At 41.1% G+C, this 23037-nt stretch overlaps 1 protein-coding gene across 2 annotated transcripts in view; it reads left to right on the top strand.

The window, feature by feature from the left end:
• SMARCA5 (SWI/SNF related, matrix associated, actin dependent regulator of chromatin, subfamily a, member 5) overlaps positions 1-11186 on the top strand; it is a 38674-nt gene extending 27488 nt beyond the window's left edge. Inside the window, exons 16-24 of one of the 2 annotated variants that reach the window (XM_008143840.3) lie at positions 163-282; positions 819-929; positions 1477-1590; positions 2609-2731; positions 4834-4966; positions 5546-5664; positions 6042-6254; positions 8757-8864; positions 9943-11186. In XM_008143840.3, coding sequence (XP_008142062.2) covers positions 163-282; positions 819-929; positions 1477-1590; positions 2609-2731; positions 4834-4966; positions 5546-5664; positions 6042-6254; positions 8757-8864; positions 9943-10008 — 1107 coding nt within the window. In that variant the 3' untranslated portion in view covers positions 10009-11186. The remainder of the gene's footprint in view (positions 1-162; positions 283-818; positions 930-1476; positions 1591-2608; positions 2732-4833; positions 4967-5545; positions 5665-6041; positions 6255-8756; positions 8865-9942) is intronic. The other variant, XM_028151186.2, reaches the window with a different exon arrangement.
• Positions 11187-23037: the final 11851 nt, after the last annotated feature.

Raw genomic sequence — 23037 nt, 5'->3', positions numbered from 1 at the left:
CGTGAAATATTTTAAACCCAAACTGAGGAAATAATTATTATGTGAATTTTAGATAATGTTATTTCCATAAAAGCTTTTATGTACTATAAAGCATAATCCACTTTGACCATAGTTCTGCTTTTTAAATTCCTAATCTAAAAAGGTGTTTCTTTTGTTCCCTAGACTGCAGAGATGAATGAAAAACTCTCCAAGATGGGTGAAAGCTCACTTAGAAACTTTACAATGGATACAGAGTCGAGTGTTTATAACTTCGAAGGGGAAGATTATAGAGAAAAACAAAAGGTAATTTAGAAAGAGGCTTTGCTGACTTTAAGGCTTTATTTTACTTGAAACTTGGAATTTTCAGTGTTAGTTGTAAATTTATTAACATTTAGACATAATATCCTCTGAATATTGTCTAGGCTAAATATATATCTACATTTTTCTCCTAATTTGAGTTGTAGCATACGTTTTGTGGCTTTTTCCCCCCACTGAACAGAATTATTAATCTGGTAAAAAAAAAAAAAATACTTATTGAATAGCCTGTGCTCTTCACTAGACATTATCCTATGTGTTAATTACAGTGTTGGACAAAGTATCACAGTCCCTGTTCTTATAGAGCTTGTAGTCCAGAATTTTATGAATGTCTTTCCATTTGCAAGCAGTAGTCTAAATCACCAGTCGCCAACTGGTGGTCCGCGGTCTACTGGTGGTTTATGAGGTCCAAAAGGTTGATGACCACTGGTCTAAATGATGTACACAATGTGGCTAGCATTTCTGTAAGATATGCAACTAGATATAATAAAAGTTTGTGATTTGAATTGTTTCTCATCTGCTAGATTGCATTCACAGAGTGGATTGAGCCACCTAAACGAGAAAGAAAAGCCAACTACGCCGTTGATGCCTATTTCAGGGAAGCTCTTCGTGTGAGTGAACCTAAAGCACCCAAGGTGAGTTGACAGAGCAAAAAAACTTTGAAAGATATTCGAAATGTGAATCATTTTTTTCTCCTCTTCTTTTTTTAATATGTTTTTACTGCTTTCGGAGAGAAAGGGAAAGGGAGAGAGAGAGAGAAGCATCAATGATGGGAGAGAATCATGGATCAGCTGCCTGCTGGGAACTGAGCCTGCAACCCAGGCATGTGCTCTGACTGGGAATCGAACCCTCACTTCTTGGTTCATGGGTCAAGGCTCAACCACTGAGCCACACTGGCTGGGCTCTTCTTTTATTCTTACCAAAAAAAACCGAATTGGGAATTTACATTTTGTGTGATTTCTTATAGGTGTGCCTCAGTCAGTTTTTAATTATTAAAAAGTTTTCTGAAAATTGATTTTGAATCTGCATTTAAATTTGATTGTTATTTCAGTTGTATTGAAATACGAATTCTCTTGCTTAAAAGATTGGTTGCCATGGTTTATGGAATAAAGATGATTAGAGATAGATTTAAAGCAAAATAGTTTATTCTTTATGGACAATACAATTTTCTTTTTCTTTAAGGCTCCTCGACCTCCAAAACAACCCAATGTTCAGGATTTCCAGTTCTTTCCTCCACGTTTATTTGAATTATTGGAAAAAGAAATTCTGTATTACAGAAAAACAATTGGGTACAAGGTAATAACAAATAACACTTTGTTCATAACTAATCGGGTTTGTTTTTAACTTAATCCTAATATATAAAAACGCTGGGTCCATCACATCCACAATGACCAGGAGGCTCAACCAATCAGAAGTCAGTCCTGCACTCAGCGCTGGGTTGCCGTGGAGACCCTGCACTGACTGCTATGGCTGCAGGCACGGTGACCCAGCACTGACTGCTGAGGGAGCTGCGAATCATGCCCAGAGAGAGGCCTAAAAAGAGAAACAGGGTCTGATCCATAGCCTCTGTGGCAGCTGTTGATCAGCACTTGCCTCTTTTTAGCTCTGGGCCTGGTCAGCAGCCAAGCCTCCATTTCTTTCCAGGCCTCCACTGGGGCTGCTGATCAGCCCTGCCTTTCTGATCAGGCCCTGTTGATAGGCCCAGAGACCCTGACTGGCATAGAAACTGACCAATCAGAACCAAATCTGGGTCAACTGTGAGGAGCCAATGACTGCCAAAGGAGGTGAAGCTTTTGACACTCACTGGCATAGAAACCAACCAGTCAGAACCAAATTGGCCGGCAGAGGAGGGCAGTTGGGGGCAAGATCAAGCCTGCAGGGGAGGGCAGTTGGGGGTTAGATCAGGCCGGAAGAGGAGGGTAGTTGGGGGTGATCAGGCCAGCAAGGGAGGGCCGTTGTGGGGGACCAGGCCTGCAGGGTAGGGCATTTGGGGGTGATATCAGGCTTGCAGGGGAGGACAGTTGGGGGCCATCAGGCTGGCAGGGGAGGGGAGTTGGAGGTGATCGGGCTGGCAGGCTGAAATGGTTAGGGGTAATCAGGCAGGCAGGCAGGCGAGCAGTTAGGAACCAGCAGTCCAGGATTGTGAGAGGGATGTCCCAGATTGGAGTGGGTGCAGGCTGGACTGAGGGACACCCTCCCCTGCCACCCAGTGCACAAATTTTGTGTGTGCACCGGATCTCTAGTAAATAAATATAAGTTAGTCCATCACATTTTTTGTAAAATTTGGTGACATAGATAAATACATTTTTTTTAGGTACCTCGAAATCCTGACCTACCAAATGCAGCACAGGCACAAAAAGAAGAACAGCTTAAAATTGATGAAGCTGAACCCCTTAATGATGAAGAGTTAGAAGAAAAAGAGAAGCTTCTAACACAGGTACAGTCTTCAGTCAATACAAAATTTAATAACTATTTTCTAAGGTACTGTGTTGGGGTATACAAAGGAGTACAAGATTTGGGGATTAAAAATGGCAGTGGAGTAAGTGGACGCTGCATGGACATGCTCCTAGGACTAAACTGTAATTGCAACTAAAATACAGAAAAACTTCCTGAACAAAAGAGTATAAGTTTTGTTTCAAAGTGGAGCAATTGGAGATGATAAAACATGGGCAAATGCATTAAGGCTATATTTTGATTGTCACTAGTTAAGGTAGTTGAGAAGAATATAGATTTGCACCACCCTTGGTTAAGTGTGTGTCCTTTTGATTACTTTTCTTCTAGTGTTCTCATCTTTCCTTTCTTGTGAATCTTCCACATTGCTACTAAGTCATAATTGTCAGATATACATCACTAGGGGCCCAGTGCACAAATTTGTGCACCATGAAAGGAATTGTGGGCTGCGAGGCTATGGTGGGGCACAGGGATAGGTCTCAGCCCATCCTCTGTGGCCCCTCCCGCCGCAGCCCCCAGTCCCCTGCCTGCCAGCAGCCCTGCTCCAGCCACGACTGCTCCCACGCACTGATGGCGCCAGCCCCACTTGCACCTGCACTGATGGGTGCCCTCTAGCACCCACTGATGGCACAGAGTGGTTGGGGCTGGCGCCAGCATTGTGTGCAAGCAGGACTGGCACCGTCAGTAGGTACAGGCAGCAGTTGCTGCCCCAATCACCCTTCAGGAGCAGGGGGAGGTGGAGAAGCCCTCAGGGGCGATTGGGGCTGGCAGTCACCCCTCACACTGGCTGATGGTGCCAAGCAATCGGGACTGGCGCTGGGTGCAAGTGGCAGCTCTGGCGCTGGCTGCAGGTGACAGCAGGCCTGATGCCCGCATTTGGTGCAAGCAGCGGCTTTGGCGCTGGCAGCGGATACAAGCTCTGGGTGGAACTGCTGCAGTGCGTGGGAGCAAAGAATTTTCAGTAACCACCAGAGGCTCACCCCAGTGACAGCGACTGGTGCCCTGCCTTGGTCTGGCGCCCCCATTCACCTGCTCCACCATTGCGCTTTGGCCGATGCCCGCCATGTTCTGCACTCAGCCACCTGCTGCCAATGCCCACCATGTTCCATGCGTGCCCCCTGGTGGTCAGTGCATGTCATAGCGATTGGTTATTCAGTTGTTTGGTTGTTACACTGTTCAGTCTATTTGAATATTAGGGTTTTATATATATATAGACTAGAGGCCCAATGCACTAAGATTCGTACAAGAATAGGCCTTCCTTCCCCTGGCTGCTGGGACTGCCTTTGCTTCGGCCAGAGCCGCCTTCCGCCTCTTGCCTTGTCACATCAATTTACATATTCCCTCCTTATTGTGTGTGGGCACCTCCATCTTTGTCATGGAGTTACGGTCAATTTGCATATCCTGTCTTTATTAGATAGGATTGCTTGGTACCTTTTTGCTTATCGTCCTTTACTTTAGAGTTCAGTAGAAGTCTTTCAGAATCTGGCCTTAATCTAACATTAAAGCTTCATTTTCCCTTTTCTTATGTCTGCTCTTTAAGCTATGTTCATTCTTCCTGGCAAACTCCTAATCTGTCAGAGCTCAGCGAAAATGTCACCTTTACATGCAGCATTTCTTCCTCTCTTCCAGTTAGATTGGGTATTTGTGCAATATATGTGTATATGAAAAGTTACCAATTTAAAACATTTAATTTAATTAAAAAAAAACACAAACGAGTTCGGGGCGGTGGAGGCGGGGGTGGGGCTGAGTGGCTAGAGCATCCACTCTTGGCACCAAGGTGTCACAGGCTAGATTCCTGGTCAAGGGCACATACCTGGGTTGCAGGTTAGATCCCCAGCCTGGTCAGTGTATGCATGCAGGAGGCAACCAATCAATGTGTCTCTCTCACATGGATGTTTCTCTCTTCCCCTCCCTCCCATTCTCTCTAAAAAGCAATGGGAAAAATACCCTCTGGTGAGGATTAATAACAAAAAGATGAACAAGCAAAATTAATATTTTCTGTAATACTTACAAGCATTGATAAAATATAATAGCATCTTTTCTAAGTTCATTGTGCTGTGATTAAATATTGTTTCTGTTGCTTTGAAGGGATTTACCAATTGGAATAAGAGAGATTTTAACCAGTTTATCAAAGCTAATGAGAAATGGGGTCGTGATGATATTGAAAATATAGCAAGAGAAGTAGAAGGAAAAACTCCAGAAGAAGTTATTGAGTATTCAGGTAACTCTTACTTTAATATGTATAAGAATGTTCTCAGGCTTTTGGAGAGCTGCTGGAAAGTTCAGGTTTTCTTACTCTGTATTACTGTGTTTTGATAAGCTAAATTTTGCCTCAACTTAAAAACTGAGTTAGAAAATGTTCCCTTTTTTAAAATGACACAATTGTTTATTTTTTTTACCCTAGCTAAATAGCTATAGCCAAGAAAGTAAGAATAGGTTGCTGAAAAGTATGCTGTCATTTATACTTTATCTCTCTCCATAACTTCGCAAGTGGTAAACACCTGTTTCCTAAAGTCAGTTGGATTGTCAAGTGAGTATGTGTAGTTGGGCTGTGATGAGTCTGCTTAGAATTTCAGAGTAGCAGAAATTGAAGAGTTGGGAGATATTTAAATTATCCAATTTATCTCTTTATTTTTACAGTTAAGGAAACTGAGAAATTATAAATACCTATTTACTTTCCAGTATTATATGTGTGAACTGGAAACATTTCTTAGCAAATAAAATAAAAGCATTTATACTAACAAGTTATATTTCTCTCCCTCCCACCCATCTCATCCGTCCAACTTTTATTCTTTTACAGCTGTATTTTGGGAAAGATGCAATGAGCTCCAGGACATAGAAAAAATTATGGCTCAGATTGAAAGGGGAGAGGCAAGAATTCAAAGAAGAATTAGTATCAAAAAAGCACTAGATACAAAGGTACTTTGCACATTAATAAATGTGGTAGTAACTCCTCTATCTGTATGAAAATTAAAGTAACTTTTAAAGAAAAGAGTGATGATTTAAAATAAAAGTTTTCTTCAGAGAAAAACATTCAAATGTTAAAACTGAATTTACCTCAGATTTCAGTTGGTGTATCTGGTCAGAGGCAATCAGCTCTTTCCTATGTAGTATCAGTCTGTTTCTCTTTAAAACAGTAAAGACTAAAATTGTTTTAGGACAAAGGATATAATGCAATTGAGGTGTTATGGGTAGAAAATTCTGATTTGAAATACAGTATAGCTACTAAAGCTGAGTTTGAAATACAGATTACATAGGATTTAGATTTCATATAATGTAAAATCTGACTTTGCTAGATTGGACGGTACAAAGCACCTTTTCATCAGTTGAGAATATCATATGGTACTAACAAAGGAAAAAACTATACTGAAGAAGAGGATCGTTTTCTGATCTGCATGCTTCATAAGCTTGGATTCGACAAAGAAAATGTTTATGATGAACTGCGACAGTGTATTCGCAACTCTCCTCAGTTCAGATTTGACTGGTTTCTTAAATCCAGAACTGCAATGGTGAGTGCTTGGGTCTTGTGTAATGTGCCAACGGTTACTATTCTCTAACTAAGATAAGTTCTTGTCTTAGTAAGAGAAAATTGTGGTTCTGCATCTTTGAGGTAAATTTTGTTAAAATATTGTTGGTATCCTAGGTTAAATCAGTTAAAAACCCAGTATCATCAGTAACTTACGTTTATTGGTCCTATCCTTTACTATTATATATCTTTTAACATCATTATATATTGATAGGACTAACTTTTTAAAAAAATTATTTTTTAAAATGTATTTTTATTGATTTCGGAGAGGGAAAGAGAGAAGAAACATCATTGATGAGAGAATCATTGATTGGCTGCCTCCTGTCAATGATTATGGCTCAGATTGAAAGGGGATAGGGATCAAGCCCGAAACCAAGTGCCCTTGACCAGAATCCAACCTAGGACCTTTCAGTCCACAGGCCGAGCTCTATCCACTAATCCAAACCGGCTAGGGCAGGACTAACTTTTGATATTTATTGTAATCATGTTCTAAGTAGGAAGAAATGTCACTGTCAGTTTCAACTTCTGAATGTGATTATTACAGTTTAAAATTTGCACTGTTCTGCCCTAACTGGTTTGGCTCAGTGGATAGAGCGTTGGCCTGCGGACTCAAGGGTCCCAGGTTCGATTCTGGTCAAGGGCATGTATGTACCTTGGTTGCGGGCACATCCCCAGTAGGGGGTGTGCAGGAGGCAGCTGATCGATGTTTCTCTCTCATCGCTGTTTCTAACTCTCTGTCCCTCTCCCTTCCTCTCTATAAAAAATAAATAAAATATATTAAAAAAAAATTTGCACTGTTCTGACTTTGGTTTTGTAGATGACATCTGCTCCTAGAAAACCGAATATGCGTTATTTTAAAATAGCTTTATGTGCCCTAACCGGTTTGGCTCAGTGGATAGAGCATCGGCCTGCGGACTGGAAGGTCCCAGGTTCGATTCCGGTCAAGGGCATGTACCTTGGTTGCGGGTACATCCCCGGTAGGAGGTGTGCAGGAGGCAGCTGATCGATGTTTCTCTCATCGATATTTCTAAGTCTCTATCCCTCTCCCTTTCTCTCTGTAAAAAATCAATAAAATATATATTAAAAAAAAATAGCTTAATGTAGTGAAATACTCTTTTGTACTGATTTAATGCTAGGTTTTGTTTTTATTCCCAGTATCTGGCTGTTTCTGTTGGAAGTTCTGTTTCTAATCACTTAAAATTAGAATTCAGAAAAGTTTAGCTTTGATGAATTGGTCTTTTTCTTACATATTTTAGACTTTTAACTTTATTGTGTTCTGTACTTTGATGATAATGCCCAGAGGTTGTATAGTTTTAAGTTTGGGAAAGATTGGGATAAACGAAGTTTAAACATCTTATTTATAATACGATTTCCTTCAGTATATTTAAAATGTACTATCACTCTTTAAGATGTGGGATAGTGTGCAATCTTTTCATGTTTGTCAACCGAAGAATTTTTCCCCCCCAGTAAACATACAGAGGGGCTGCTGTTTTGTGAAACCCTAATTTGGGAAATCCTGAGGTACAAATGCATTATAAATGTACTTACAGGATATAGATTCAGTTGCTAACGGCTCTACCTTATAACCTTTCAAGAAGGAACCATTTATATAGTTCATAAGGAAGCACGGTTTTGGCTGAGTAAAACAAGACATAGGGCCACATTGATTTACCATTACAATGCCATGGTCTGAAACTGTGTATTAACTTTCTATCATGTTTTATGTTAAGGCACACATAAAAATTAATAATATGTATAGCCCTTTATGATAAACAGTTGAGGTGTAATCCTTTCCTAAGAGCCAAGAGAATTCATACTGTAGCACATCTGTAACACATCCTGGCATAGGTGTCTCAGTGCCCGGGACCCTTCAGTCCACAGGCCGACACTATCCACTGAGCCAAACCGGCTAGGGCTCTAGTTGATTTTTTGATCCTCAAATATGCACACCATCACCCTCGCTGGTTTGGCTCAGTGGATAGAACACTGGCCTGTTGACTGAAGGGTTCTGGGTTCGATTCCAGTCAAGAGCACATGCCTGGGTTGCTGGCTCAATCCCTGGTAGGGGATGTGCAAGAGGTGGCTGATCAATGATTCTCACCATTGATGTTTCTCTCTCTCTCTCCCTTCCTTTCTGAAATCAAAGTATATATTTTAAAAATTAAAAAAAAAATGCACACTGTTACCTAAGTTTGGATATAAATGACAGTTCTCAGACATAGACTCTTAGTAGCGGTGTTGCATATATTATGAGATAATTCATTTTCACTGTTAATTCTTAAGTGAATGAAGGGTTTATGAAGAATCATAGTAGTATGGCTTTAAATAATGAAATAAAAATATTTACAAACACATTTTTATCCTTATATTTATTGTGAGTGTGTAAGTGATTTTATATTACTCTATTAAAACATACTTTAACTATAATCATGAAACGTATAAATGAAAAATACAAATACCATGTAAATTTATGTTTGCAACTCAGGAGCTCCAAAGGAGGTGTAACACCTTAATAACCTTGATTGAAAGAGAAAACATGGAACTAGAAGAAAAGGAGAAGGCAGAGAAAAAGAAAAGAGGACCAAAGCCTTCAGTAAGTAGTCACAAATATGTAAATACTAGAGGCCCAATGCATAAAATTGATGCATGGGTAGGGTCCCTAGGCCTGGCAGATGATGAGGGCCAATTGGGGCCTTCTGGCTGCCAGCTGCTGGCTGGGGCATCCCTTCATTCCATGCCGCCCCCTGGTGGTCAGCACACGTCATAGTGAACGATAGAACTCCAGGTTGAACTCCAATGGGGAAGCTGCGTATTAGCCTTTTATATATATAGATTTGAGCACTTAACTTTTTTCTTTTTAAGAATTTGCACACTACTTGGCTATCATTGATGTTAAGGTTCCTTTGTTTTGGTTTTGGTAAATTATATAGCCTTGGGTCACTTAAAGTATAAATTAAACTTGATTGCATTGTGGGGGAAATTACATTATGATGATAGTTCATAAATATGGGGGATTTGTTGAAATCTGGAAAGTATGAATGCCAGGAGTGTACCCTTGACCTTGGGGAATACAAGTTATAATTTAGAGTATTTAAAGAAATATTAGGATTAATTTAAGATGGCTAAAGCACTGATATTATATATTTGCTGTAAAGAGAATTATAAGCGTTTTATTTTTCTGATATTAAAAGTTAATAAAGACATTTCCATTAACTTTTAAAAAAAATATTAGGAAAGCAGTGTCTTTTCAATTTCACTATTAACTTGATTTTTTATCCTAATGATTGATATCTTAGCAATGTTAAAGCAAAACTTTTAAGGTAAAGAAGCCATCTTGTTATTTAATAGTTTATAAAATCATGAATAAATAAATGTTTCTGGATAATATCTGATATATATGTAATCTCACAGAATACTTTTTATTACTGCTATTTTTTTGGTAAGAGGGCATTTTAGATATTTGGTGTATTGATTTACCTGCTTGTGTATTTCTTTCATTATTAGCATTAAAAATTTTTTATTTGTAAAATTAGTAGATAAGATTCTGGATAAGAGCATCTAATACCTATTACTATGTAGCAGTTATTAGTAAAGTGCTATGATGTGTCTGTCAATACACTTCACATTAACATTAGTCTTGTGATGAAAAGTAATCCTTCTGTTTGTTTTAGACACAGAAACGTAAAATGGATGGAGCACCTGATGGTCGAGGAAGAAAAAAGAAGCTGAAACTATGAATACACATTTGTTTCATAATCACTAACTTTAAACCAGTAGTTCTTTAATTTACGGGTCTTCATAAGATGTACTGTACAATGCTCAATTGTTATGTCATTCAAAGACATCAGGTTCATCTGTTTACTGAGCTAGAAATATAGTATGTAGTTTCACTTTTTTAAATGCAACAGCTGTGCTGAAATTTTTTTTATCATTAACACTTGAAATAATAAAATAGGCTTCATTTATTAATAAATGTTTCATTTGATTTATTTTTCTATTATAGTTCCATATGTGAAGATTGTGCCTATTTGTTTACCAGCTATAGTTTCTATACTCATAGGGCTTAAAAAAAGCAAACAAAAAAAAGTTGCAAATGACATTTGTCCTTCAGTTTTCACTTCTGTAATTATTTTAATCCACTTTGCCTTTGCAGAAATTTGGGTATCATCTTTGTAGTGCTATTTAGTCTCATCTGGAAAGATTGTATAAATTACATTCTCCTTGCTTATTATATGGGTAGAATAGGAGAAAAAGGCAAGAAAAATTATCATTATATTCTATGCATATTTCTGTTCTGCTTTCTGTTTCTATAATTGGTTGTGAGGTGAATATGCCCCATTCTTTTGGGAAATGGCCTTTTAGTTGTATAGCCAAAGACATTTAGTATCTTCTGGTTCCTTAAAGTGTTATTGTACCATTTTATAAGAGGAATATTATTTTTTTTAATTGTTTGGTGAAATTTTGACAAATTACCTTCTAAAGCAGCCACAACTTAGAAAGATAATGTCAAAACTAAGGTGATTATTTTCCCATTCAAAATAAGGTTGTGAATTTGTCAAGCTGTTAAACTGAAATTGGTAACAAAATGTATCCTCTTCCAGTTTACCTTTTTTGAGTTTTAGAGAATTGAAAATTTTATTTTATTATATTTTAAAATAATTTCTACATTTGAGCAGCAAGACTGACTGTAATTCCAGTTTTTAATTTTCTATGGACAGACTTGATAAACTGGAGACCCTACAGCAGGATTACCCAAATTGTAGTGTCAGGATTTTAGCTGTACCAGAAGCCTTTATGTGCTACACATAATTTGTATAAAGTTTTATATGTACAAATTGGGTACATAAACAGTTCTCCATTTTTCTAAGGGAATGCAATAAATGTAGCATCGTGAATAAATATAACTTTTATAATCCTTAATGGTCTTTTCTTTCCATTCCTTTATCTTTCTTTTCTCAGTTGATTTTTATTCACTTACTTCCTTAGGACATTATCTTTTCCCTTTACTTCTTCCTTTAAAATTTCTGTGTGTTGAACAAAACAATGTTTATGGCAAATGTAGAGTAATTTGAATTTACTTTGTGCTCCCCCCAAAGTGATTTCTATACTACCTTGGATTCTTAAAATAATAATTACAGATTTAATGTATGCAAAATTTGAGGAAAGCTTCCTCTTTTTCATGGAAGGAGCTACTAAGAGTGGTGACCTCATTTTGGAAGAAATAGTAGGAAAAATATAAGCCTAAGGAAATGTTACAGGGGATACACAAGTGATGTTTTCTAAAGGAAGAGAAGTGGTCTAAAGCTGGGTGGGGGTGGGAGAATAGACAGAAATGCAAAATGAATCAAGTATATAGTGCCAGCCCCTAAGAACATGGGGGCTCAAATACAAAATAAAGGGAAACACTTGAAAAAAGTGGGGAAGAAACAATACTCAAATTTAGTATATCAGTTTAGCTAATTTGTGAGACTGGTGTTTCGCAAATCAATTTGGCTATTGCTACTGCGTATTTACCTAGAATAAAGTAAAGCCATGTTTCTTATTTATATTGTTGAAGGAAGCATGGCTAAGACCATGATTTAAAGAGGAAGATAGACTAAAAGTTGAAAGTATATTTCCAATTTTTTTTTCAATTTCCATTGAGGAAGAAGAAGCTTTAAACGTAGAATGGTGCCTGAGGCCAACCTAGAAGAAGCTGGTGTTTACATAGGTGAACAGGGTTACAGTAGTTTGTTATCCTGAATGTTTCATTTAATAATTGAGTAAGGCTATGTCTATATTGTTAGGAAGATTATATTTTATTGAGATCCAGATAAAACTGATAAAACAATCATTATTTTCAACGTTAGTATTTTAAATATTAACATTAAAACCTTGAAAAAAAGATAATGGAGATTTTTCTGTGGTAGGCAGACAAGATCAGAGCAAGGAGGAAAGGCAAGGTACAAAAGGTTATCAGCATGGAAAGCTGCAGGTGCCTAGCAACGGGCAAAACTGGGAAATCAAGGACCTCACCCCCAGGGTAACCTTCCCTTCCCTAATACATCTTTTGTCATACAGTTTTGATCCCTTGACATTTCATAGCGCTGGTCATGTGTTTTGAATTCTTCCCTGCTTTTCCAACTCTCATGTTCCTAGTCCTGGGTTAGATCCCCTTAGAGGGGGAACAAACAAGGGAGCTGGGGAATAGCCTTTAAGCATTAAGCCTCCAGGACATTGAGGTTCAGACTGCATCAAATACATCTAGGCCTCAGTTGTGTGTCAGCTCCAGGCCCAGGAAAGCAGCAAAACCAGACAAGCAACAACACAGGCTACCTCAGGACCAGCTGCATTGAATAATCACCCCCACCCCCCCACCCCAAAGGACACATCTGGAAAGCTAATGAATATTATATTGAGACTAGAGGCCCAGTGCATGAAATTGGTGCACTGAGGTATGCGGGGGTGGCCCCTCTCAGCCTGGCCTGTGCCCTTTTGCAGTTGCAGTCCAGGAGCAGGCCTAAGCCTGCAGTTAGACATCCTTAGCACTGCCACAGAGGTGGGAGAGGTTCCTGCCACTGCCACTGCACTCGCCAGCCATGAGCCCAGCTTCTGGCTGAGCAGCGCTCCCCCCTGTGGGAGCGCACTGACCACCAGGGGACAGCTCTTGCATTCAGCGTCTGCCCCCTGATGGTCAGTGTGCATCATAGTGATCAGTCAGTCTGCTGTTTGGTTAATTTGCATATTAGCCTTTTATTATATAGGACTAGAGGCCCGGTGCATGAAATTTGTGGGGGGAGGGGGTGTCCTTCAGCCCAGCCTGCACTCTCTCCAATCTGGGACCCCTCGAGGGATGGCCGACTCACAATCCAGGACTGCAGGCTCCCAACTGCTCACCTGCCTGCCTTCCTGATTGCCCCTAAGCGATTCTGCCTGTCAGCCTGATCACCCCCTAAGCACTCCCCTGCCAGCCTGATTGATTCCTAACTGCTCCCCTGCCAGCCTGATTGCCCCTAACTGCCCTCCCCTGTGGGCCTGGTCACCCCTAACTGCCCTTCCCTGAAGGCCTGGTCACCCCTAACTGCCCTCCCCTGCAGGCCTGGGTCCCCCCCAACTGCCCTTACCTGCAGGCCTGGTCACCCCCCAACTTCCCTCCTCTGCCAGCCTGGTCACCCCTAACTGCCCTCCCCTGCAGGCTTGATTGCCCCCAACTGCTTTCCCTTGTAGGCCTGGTCCCTCCCAGCTGCCCTCCCTTGCTGGCCTGATCGCCCAAAACTGCCCTCCCTTGCGGGCCTGGTCCCTCCCAACTGCCCTCCCTTGCCAGCCATCTTGTGTCCACATGCAGGCAGGATCTTTGACCACATGGGGTCAGCTATCTTGTGTGTTGGAGTGATGGTCAATCTGTATATTACTCTTATTAGATAGGATAGAGGCCTGGTGCATGGGTGGGGGCCAGCTAGTTTGCTGTGAAGGGTATCCTGGATCAGGGTGGGGGTTCCCTTGGGGCGTGGGGCATCCTGGGCGAGGGGCCTGTGGTGGTTTGCAGGCCAGCCATGCTCCCTGGCAACCCAAGCAGAGGCCCTGGTATCTGGGATTTATTTATCTTCTACAATTGAAACTTTGTAGCCTGGAGCGGAGCCAAGCCTTCTGCTCGCTCTGGTGGTAGCCATTTCTGTTGGGATTTATCTTCTATAATTGAAACTTTGTAGCCTTAAGCAGAGGCCTGGGCCAGCTAGTGTGTTTGGAAAGCTTGGCTTCCTCCATCGCCAGGGGCAACCCAAGCCTCCCTCCTGCTCTCTCTGTGGCCATAGCCATCTTGGTTGGCTTAATTTGCATACTCGCTCCTGATTGGCTGGTGGGTGTGATTTGTGGCGTGGCTTGTGGGTGTAGTGGCGGTACGGTCAATTTGCATATTACTCTTTTATTAGATAGGATTCTCCTCTAGGACCTCCCCTAAAATACCCTGCCCTTAAAAGCCCTTAGGATGTTCCCGAACCTTTCCCTTCCCCATTGTTCCCCCTACTTCCAGGCACCTTAACTTTATCTTTCTCTCTCCTATGCTCCAAAGGCCCCTTTTGCCTCAGTAACTTGTTTCCTGAGACTGCTTCTATTTCTCCATTCTACTTCTGTGACTTTTTTTTTGTTTTTAAATTTTAGTCAGCTTTTTTCTCTTTTTTCCCCTATACTCTCTTTCACCTCTGCCCACTGCCCTCTGCCTGTGATTTTCTAAATAAACATCCTCTTATAGTTTGTTTGAGTCTTGACTCTGAATTCTTTCCTAGGCAGAATTCAAGTACTGAGGTTCTGAACTGAGGTCCCATCTGATCCCCCTGTCTAATACCTGGCGCCGTTCTCACTGCTGCCAACATTTCCAATAGCAAATTTATTTATTTAGGGTGCTTAACATATAGTAGGTAAAGTGTGCCTAATCTTATAGCAGTGCTTACTTATGCTTATTACAACGTATTTAAAGTTATATTAATTTACCTCAGAAATCTGAATGAAACAGTCCTAATTTAGGGTAATTGCATTTATATGCACCTCTAAATGTTGGTCTTCCTTAAAGGAGATACAATATCTTGTTACATGTGGTAGATATATCATAGCAAAAAATAAACTGGTCAATATTTTAGTACTTAACACTTTTGCTAATTAGCCTACCAATTTGTTGGTATGTTTTAAATACTTTTCTCAAATAGAATTATGCTTTATAATATTGTGTTTATGTAATCTTAAAAATGTTAATTCAGCCCAGCCAGTGTGGCTCAGTGGTTGAGCATCGATCCATGAACCAGGAGTTCACAGTTCAATTCCCAGTCAGGATACATGCGTGGGTTGCGGGCTCAATTCCCTGTAGGAGGCATGCAGAAGGCAGCCGATCAATGATTCTCTCTCATCATTGATGTTTCTCCCTCTCCCTCTCTCTAAAATCAATAAAAACATATCTTTTTTTAAAAAGGTTAGTTTAGTGAACAATCTTGAGACAGGCTAGTAAGCCAAGATAAGCAGAATAGGGAAACTGAGACAGATCGTTAAACAGCAGTTTGCAGCCATCTAGAAAATCTAGATGCCAAGCAGTTTGCAGCCATCTAGTAAATCCTCTCTTCCCTAAACCAGGGGCATGTAAGAGTAAGTGAGGGTAAATATTAGCTTAAATCACCCTACTCAGGGAGACAGCAGAAATCTAGTTAGTGCCATTTGCCAACCCTACCCAAGGACAGATGGAAGTTAAGAGAATAAACCTCATTTTGGTAGATAAGCATAAAGGTGGTGAATATTCTATTGAAATCCCCCCTAAACACCCACCTTTTAAAACCCCTCAAAACAAAGCACCCCCCTCACTTCCTGCCAGGAGCACACTGGAGCCTTCTCCCCAATCCCCCCTCCCCCCCCCCCCCCCCGCCCACAGGCACACATCTCCTCAATTCTAAGGGACCCCAGGAGGCTTGCAACCAGGACAGCAATGGGCAGTGGCAGGTCATCCCCGGCAAACCACTTGAACCTGTTCGCAAGGCCCCCTTTTTCCTGACTTCTTAGTGAGCCAAAGCAGCCTAGCCTAGGCTCGTTTCCCCAGCCCTTCCTTGTTTCACTGCCTCCAGCTTTAATAAACGTCCTCTAAAATTCTCTTGGACTTGTGTAATCATTCCTGCACGAGGTCTAGAACTCACACACTACCCGCTGGCCCTAGGCAGACCCGTTCAGGACCAGGTCCCCTTTCCAGTAACAATCCCAAGTTGAAAAAGTATGAGGAAGTTGAATCAAGTTCAAAATATTGCACTTGCTCCAGGCATAGAACACATTCCTATTGCCATTTTAAAGAAAAGGGCAGGCAGCTCTTTTAAATATAATAATGATGTAACCTATTTCAATGTATCTATCCAAAACAGTGCATAGGCCCCACATTCAGATTTATGCAGCCAAGGTTGAGAATCTGCTCAAGGATAGACAGTCACCCATCACTGGTGAACCTCAACAGCATAAGTGTGGTGGTAGGCAGTTAGACATGAGCAGAGGCAAGGACGATTGGCCAGGTACAAAAGATCACCAGAGTGAAAAGCCCTATGTGCCTAGCAATGGACAATTGCAGGATAGGACGTCATCCCCAGGGTGACCTTTCCTCCCCTAGCACATCGCTGGTCTTGCCTTTTGGACCATCCTACCTTTCACATTGCTGATCATGACCCCCTGACCTTTCATCCCTAGAGATAACATCTAGGTAGGCCTCAGTTGTATTTCAGCTTCTGGCTATTCTATTGAGATCTTCGCCAGTGACCTCCCTGAAAAACTCCACCCTTAAAACCCTTAGGAAAGGGGACATAGCTCACTCTTCCTCCTGGGAGCCCACATCTTTTCCCTTCCTCCTCCCTTCCCCATCTCCCCAGGCTCATCACCTTTACCTTTCTCACTTCTAAACTATAAGGGCCCTTCTTTTGCCTTTGTAACTTGTTTCCTAAACCCATTTTTTTCCACCACGTACTTCTTCCATCTCTGTGATTTTCTAAATAAATGTTCTCTTATCGTTTGAGTCTTGGCTCTGAATTCTTTCCTAACCAGAACTCAAGTACCGAGGTTGCTGAACCCAGGTCTGGTCTGACCCCACCAGTCTAACACCTTGTGCCGTTCCCAACAGAAACATTCTAATGTCCTCACCTTGGACACGCAGGTCTCTTACTCTTGCCTGAGACCACTTTCTTTCTGCTGTCTCGAGTCACTGAGCCCTGCATGTTTTTCTTGAAAAACCTGTTCCCCTAAGCCTGATGAAGTTTGAAAATTGAGATCACAGTAAACTCCAGGCCTTCAGCTATAAGCTCAAAACCTTCACCTGGAATCAAGTTAGAAAAGCAGAATCTAAGGTCTCCTCCCAGAACTGCTGAATTAGAATCTGCATTTTAATAAGATCCTCAAAGGTGCTTCATATGCATCAAAAAATGTGAAAAGCACTGTTTTAAAACATTTTGCCAAAGCAAAGTAAAATTAAACTTTAACAGCTATTTTAACATATCTTCAGATTAAGATGACCTCCCGGTAACATGGATTTTATTTTAAGAGTAGGGTTAGGAAGATTATTCTATAGTATTTCAGAGAAAATGTTTTTATCTTGAATATTGGATATGCAGATAGCTTACCAGGAGTTACTCTGGTTGAAACTGGATAACCAATGGGTACGGACTGCCTGTCATCACTTGAGCCAAATCAGCAGAGACAGTGTTGAATCATATATGAGCGTTTATTCCAATACTGCCGGCAGTATGGGAGAGCAGCAGGTCATCCACAAAAATCTGCTCAGCAACCTCATAAACCAGCGGTTTATATAGCATAAGACAAAGATTACATGGGGAAGTAGGGATTAGAGGCATGGGGAAATATGCAATGCAGATTCGGGTGGGACCCCATTGTTCGGTCAACCAGCTTGTTAATCTTTCCATGATAATAGGCAGTTCTTAAATGAGAATGGACCACATTCCAAGGTTGATTCCCAGGTCCCCGGGGGCATACAACTCCCAGCCAGGTTAGAGAGTCCTTTCTTTAACCAGAACAAGATAATCATGGTTAAGAGGGCATGATTAATATTTCCCATTACCATAGCTAATCCCCAATGTTCTATTTTTGCCCCTAACATGGTGAGTTTTAAGTCCTCCCTTAACTTCATGGATAGGTTCTTCGACTTATATAAAACCAATTTTACCATCTGCTAATTGATAAAAACAAGAGTTAAGTTCCTAAGGCAGTGATGGTGAACCTAGACACGCATAGCCATTTCTGATGACACTCGGCCGCTGAGGCAGCCGCATGCCGAGGATGAAACATTTGCTGCTCCGGAGGATGAAACATTTGTGACTAGAGTCTTGGAGTAGTCGCAAATGTTTCATCCTCCCCTATTAGACACTCTGTGCTGGAGGTCTGTAGGCCAAAACAACAGAAGTCCAGCACAGAGTGTCTAGTTCTGGGACTTCCGGTTAAGCTGGGATCTTTGCCCTCACTTCCGCTGGCAGAGCAGGGAGCAGCGGAACGCAGTGGGGGATGCATCTCTGGGGGCCCTGCCATTACCAGTAACCAAATAACAGTTAACCACAGCAACCATTATCTACTGTTCTGGGGTGTCACGGATTTCTAATCCATCATTACTGAGATAAGTGAGGGGGAGGCTGGGAGAGGCGAGGGTTTGTGGCGTGCTATGGGTGCCGTTTCCCGCCATTAGAAATAGCGGCAGCCATTTTAAGTCACATAAGGAACACCATCTTGCTCCATAGTGCAGACTCCATTTCACCACTATTACTGTTGTGCATCCTTATTAACCCCTATTTCTGCTTATTAACTCTGCCCTTTCCTAAAAGACAGTTATATGCATCATTTTGTGATTAGTTAGGCTAGTTAACCCCTAATTGCCTGCAGGCCTAACAAGCTATCTATAATTCTATCTTCTGTCACTGCCCCCTGATGGAGAACCCAAAAAATAAAAAACTAAGGTTAAGTAAAGGAAGTGGTAGTAGCAGTGGCTGACCCTTTCAAGAGACATGGACCGAAATGTATGGCTTTATAGAAAAAAATGGCAGATCATTTTGTGTTCTATGTACTGAAACGGTAGTAAGCAGAATGTGGAATATAAATAGACATTTTGAAACTAATCATTCCCAGCTCTTGGAAAAAAGTGAGGATGAAAGGAAGGAATACATTTCCAGGCAGCTACACCTTTATAAGAGCCAATCTAATTCCATCCTTAAATTTATGAAAGGCTCTACAAATTTAACATCTGCAAGTTTGAGCATTGCTCACTCTATAGCTCAGCATGGAAAAGCGCTCAGTGAGGGAGAATTTATTAAAGAAACTCTCCTAAGATGTGCACCAGTTCTATTTCACGATATGCAGAATAAAGATGCAATTATTAAGAGAATATCTGAGTTACCACTCAGTAGAAATATCATAAAAGACCGAATAATGAGACTGAACACAAATGTACAACATCAATTAAAGGGAGACATAAGGAAGTGTAAATATTTTTCGATCTCTCTTGATCAAACTACTGATGTCACATCACATGCTCAGTTGGCCATTATTGGTCGATATTCTGATGGTCTCACAATGAGAGAAGAGTTGATAAAGTTAGTATCAGTGTCAACAAGTAAATCAGGAAACAAAATATGTAAGGTTGTTATTCAAACATTTCGTGACCTAAGCATTGATATCTCTAAAGTTGTGTCAGTGACGACAGATGGGGCACCAAATATGGTGGGGGAAAAAGTCGGATTTGTCAAATTGTTTACAGAAGCTATTGGACATCCGATTGTGCCTTTTCATTGTATTATCCATCAGGAGGCTTTATGTGCCAAGGCAGGATTCACCTACTTAAACAACTTAATGTCAGTTGTTACAAAGATAGTTAATTTAATAGCTGCTCGCCCCCTTCACAAGTGAGAATTTTTGGCACTTTTATTGGAGGTTGATTCCACCTACAGTGGACTGCTGATGTACAGTAATGTAAGATGGCTGAGCTGAGGCAAAGTTCTTGAGCGCTTTGTGGAGTGCTTTGAAGAAATTAAGGTATTTCTTGACAATAAGGATCTGGGAAACTTTCCTTAGCTTAATGATGATAAGTGGGTCAATACCCTGATGTTTTTTACAGATCTCTCTGTTCATATTAATGAACGGAACTTAAAGTTACAAGATTTTGGCAAAAGTATTGACATTATGTTTGGATACATAAAAGCTTTTGAAAGTAAAGTTAAAATTTTCAAGCGAGATGTAGAAACTAAAACTTATAAGTATTTTCCTCGAGTAACAAAGTATTTTGAGAAGGCCAGTGCAGCTGTACAAAATGAAGTGGAACTCTTGCTTATGAAGTACCAGCATGTTTTAGACTCGTTACTTGACCAGTTTAGTGATAGATTTAGTCCATTTAGAAGACTAGAACAGACCATGAAAATAATTAAGTATTCTGATGTAGTAGTCTACAGTAGTTTGTAATTAAATGGTTTCCAATGGTTTCCTTGTTAGGCCTGCAGGCAATTAGGGGTTAACTAGCCTAACTAGCAAATTGATGATTTGGAGATGCAACTTGCAGAATTTTAAGACAGTATATGGGCTCAGGTGTTTGTTGACTTGAGGTCAAAGCTTGAGAATCTGGAAAGGTGCTGCTTGGAGAATCAAGAAGAGTGCCACTACGAACAGGAAATTTGGAGTGCCTGGAACCGACTACCAGACACTTTTAGCACCCTGAAAAATACAGAAATGGCTTTACTCACAATTTTTCCCTCTACATACTTTGGTGAGGCCTTATTCTCAGCGTTAAATAATATCAAAACCAACAAAAGAAACAGATTGACAGATGAAGTTAGTAGCGCTTGCTTGGGCCTGAAGTGTACAAAATACCAACCTTCAATTGAAGATTTAGCCTATGAAATTCAGCAACAAAAAAGTCACTAATAGGCAGGTTAGTTAAAGAATCCTCCCTCCCCCTCACTTACCTTAGTTCACGGCACCCCACACAAGCTAAATAATATCAAGACCAACAAAAGAAACCGACTGACGGATGAACAAAGAAGTCACTAAGCAGGTAAGTTAAATATTTAGTTTTTGGTTTGTTAAATACAATTATATATAACAATTATACATTTATGTTATTTAAACTATAAATATCGCGAAATAATGTTTTTTCCTCAAAGTGACACTCTCCTCGAGTTACGCTCAGTTTTTTGGTGAAGTTTGACACACCAAGCTCAAAAGGTTTCCATCACGTCCTAAGGCATCCCTTCAACATTGTCAACACAAGAAACATTCAAACCTTTAAAGAATTTTTGTGAGTTTATTTGAGCCAAACTGTCGACTATTATTGCCGGGAAGCAAAATCTTAATGTATTGAGATAATGCTCCAAAGAACGGCAATTTTGTAACCAGACAACCAAAGGGTCTGGGCTGCCTGTCACCACTTGAGCCAATTAAGCAGAGACAGCATTGAATCATATATGAGCGTTTATTCCAATACTGCCAGAAGTATGGGAGAGCAGTTGGTCACCCACAAAAATCTGCTCTGACCTCCCTTGCCAGTTGGCTGGTTATATACATGGTATAGCCCTGCACACGAATTTGTGCGTGAGTAGCTTGTTGCCACTTGCCTCAGCTGGCCACCTGCCCACTGCCGCTGGTAGCTCTCGATGTAGCTCGCTGCCCCGCCCTCCTGGAGCTCCCCCCCGCACCCTTCCCACCTCCCCCTCCTGTAGCTCTGTGATCTGGTCGTTATTCGGTTGTTCATTATGCCTCAAGGTGAAACGGATAATTAGCATATTCCTCTCTTATTATATAGAATGAGGGAGAAGATAGCTACGCACAGCTGCAAACTACAAATGTAACATGGAAAGGCGAGGGTAGAGTCTGCAGTCCGGCCGGCAGAAGCTCAAACTCTGATAACAAGGTGGCTAATCTATGATGTTACAAACAGCTCAGCTCGTTCCTGGGACTGGAGAATGGTCATCGTTCCTGAGAAAAACTCCTGGAGGGGGTCAGGGTCCAGGTGCAGCAACCAAATCAAAGTGTTTCCTGTCCATGATCTGTTCTCAAAATGTATTTCTTTTCTGAGTAATGGACCCATCTGGGCTCTGAGGTGTCTTATCTTTTGTAGGCCTGTTTTATCCTCCAGTTTCCCAGGGTCTGTAAGAAAACTTCTTATCTATAGTTAGTAAGGTGAATAATTTATTAGATAACTGTGGCTCTATTCTCATTACAAGTCCTTCCCCACTCTCAATTTTCACTATTATAATCAAAAGAGAAGACTCAAGTGGTTTACATGAAATCCACTGGTGATAGATTAGGAAGGTGGGAATTGGAAAACCTCCGGAATTGGAAGAAAAGTAAAATGACCCTGGCTGGTGTGTCTCAGTTAGATGAGCGTCGTCCTTTGCACTGAAAGGTCTTGGGTTAAGGGCTCAATCCCCGGTGGGGGAGCATACGGGAGGCAACCTATCAATGTCTCTCTCTCTCTCTCTCTAAAAATCAATTTTAAAAAACATATTTAAGAAAAGTAAAATGATAGACACAAACATCTTTTACATAGACAGGTACAGGATAGTTAACAGTCAACAATTAACATGATAACAATAACTGGGAGGATTTATGGAGTCTGCCGTAGTGCATTGGTGGTGCCCTGAGGGGTCTGGAAAAAGGAGATTCCCTGACATTCCAAGGTATGTTATCTTAGGTGCAAAAGACCATAGACAAGGTCGGTCAAGGTAAAGACTGACTTTCGTCATGGAAGATTCTAGCCTAGGACATGGCTACCTGCCATAAACTGCTTTTAGTTAAAAAGCTTTAATTTCAGACCATCCTTTGTGATTACTTTAGGTCTCTGAGTAGGCAAGGCCACCACGCAGGCCTTCCCTGAGCTTATCAGGTGAGCATGTGGCCCCTTTTCATGCACAGTGTTATAGCAACCGTTATTTGGGAACCTGCTGCTGGTAGTATTGAAGTCACTATGCTACCTGGCTTTGGGGTTCTTGGGTTCCCCAAGATGAAAATGGAGGAGAAGCCCCAGAGAAATTGCCAAACAGATTTTATTAGGCTTATGCTCCAGCACAAAGGAGGGAGCACAGAGGAAAGGAAGGTCCGCTGTGCTGGCTTGGCGGCTGGCTCTGCTTGGCTGCTTTTATAAACTGGGGACAAAGCGGGCTTGAGCACAGAGGTGGGCTTTCTGAAAAAGTCAGAAATTGTGGAATTTCCATCCCAGTGCCCAGTGACTTCCTTTTCCAGCTGTCTTGCCTGGTAACTATGTTTGTGCCTGCACTGTGGAGGGAAGATGG

The sequence above is a fragment of the Eptesicus fuscus genome, chromosome 6 (genome assembly GCF_027574615.1).
Source record: "Eptesicus fuscus isolate TK198812 chromosome 6, DD_ASM_mEF_20220401, whole genome shotgun sequence".
NCBI classification, from domain to species: Eukaryota; Metazoa; Chordata; class Mammalia; order Chiroptera; family Vespertilionidae; genus Eptesicus; species Eptesicus fuscus.
This window is presented reverse-complemented; position numbering and strand designations above follow the sequence as displayed.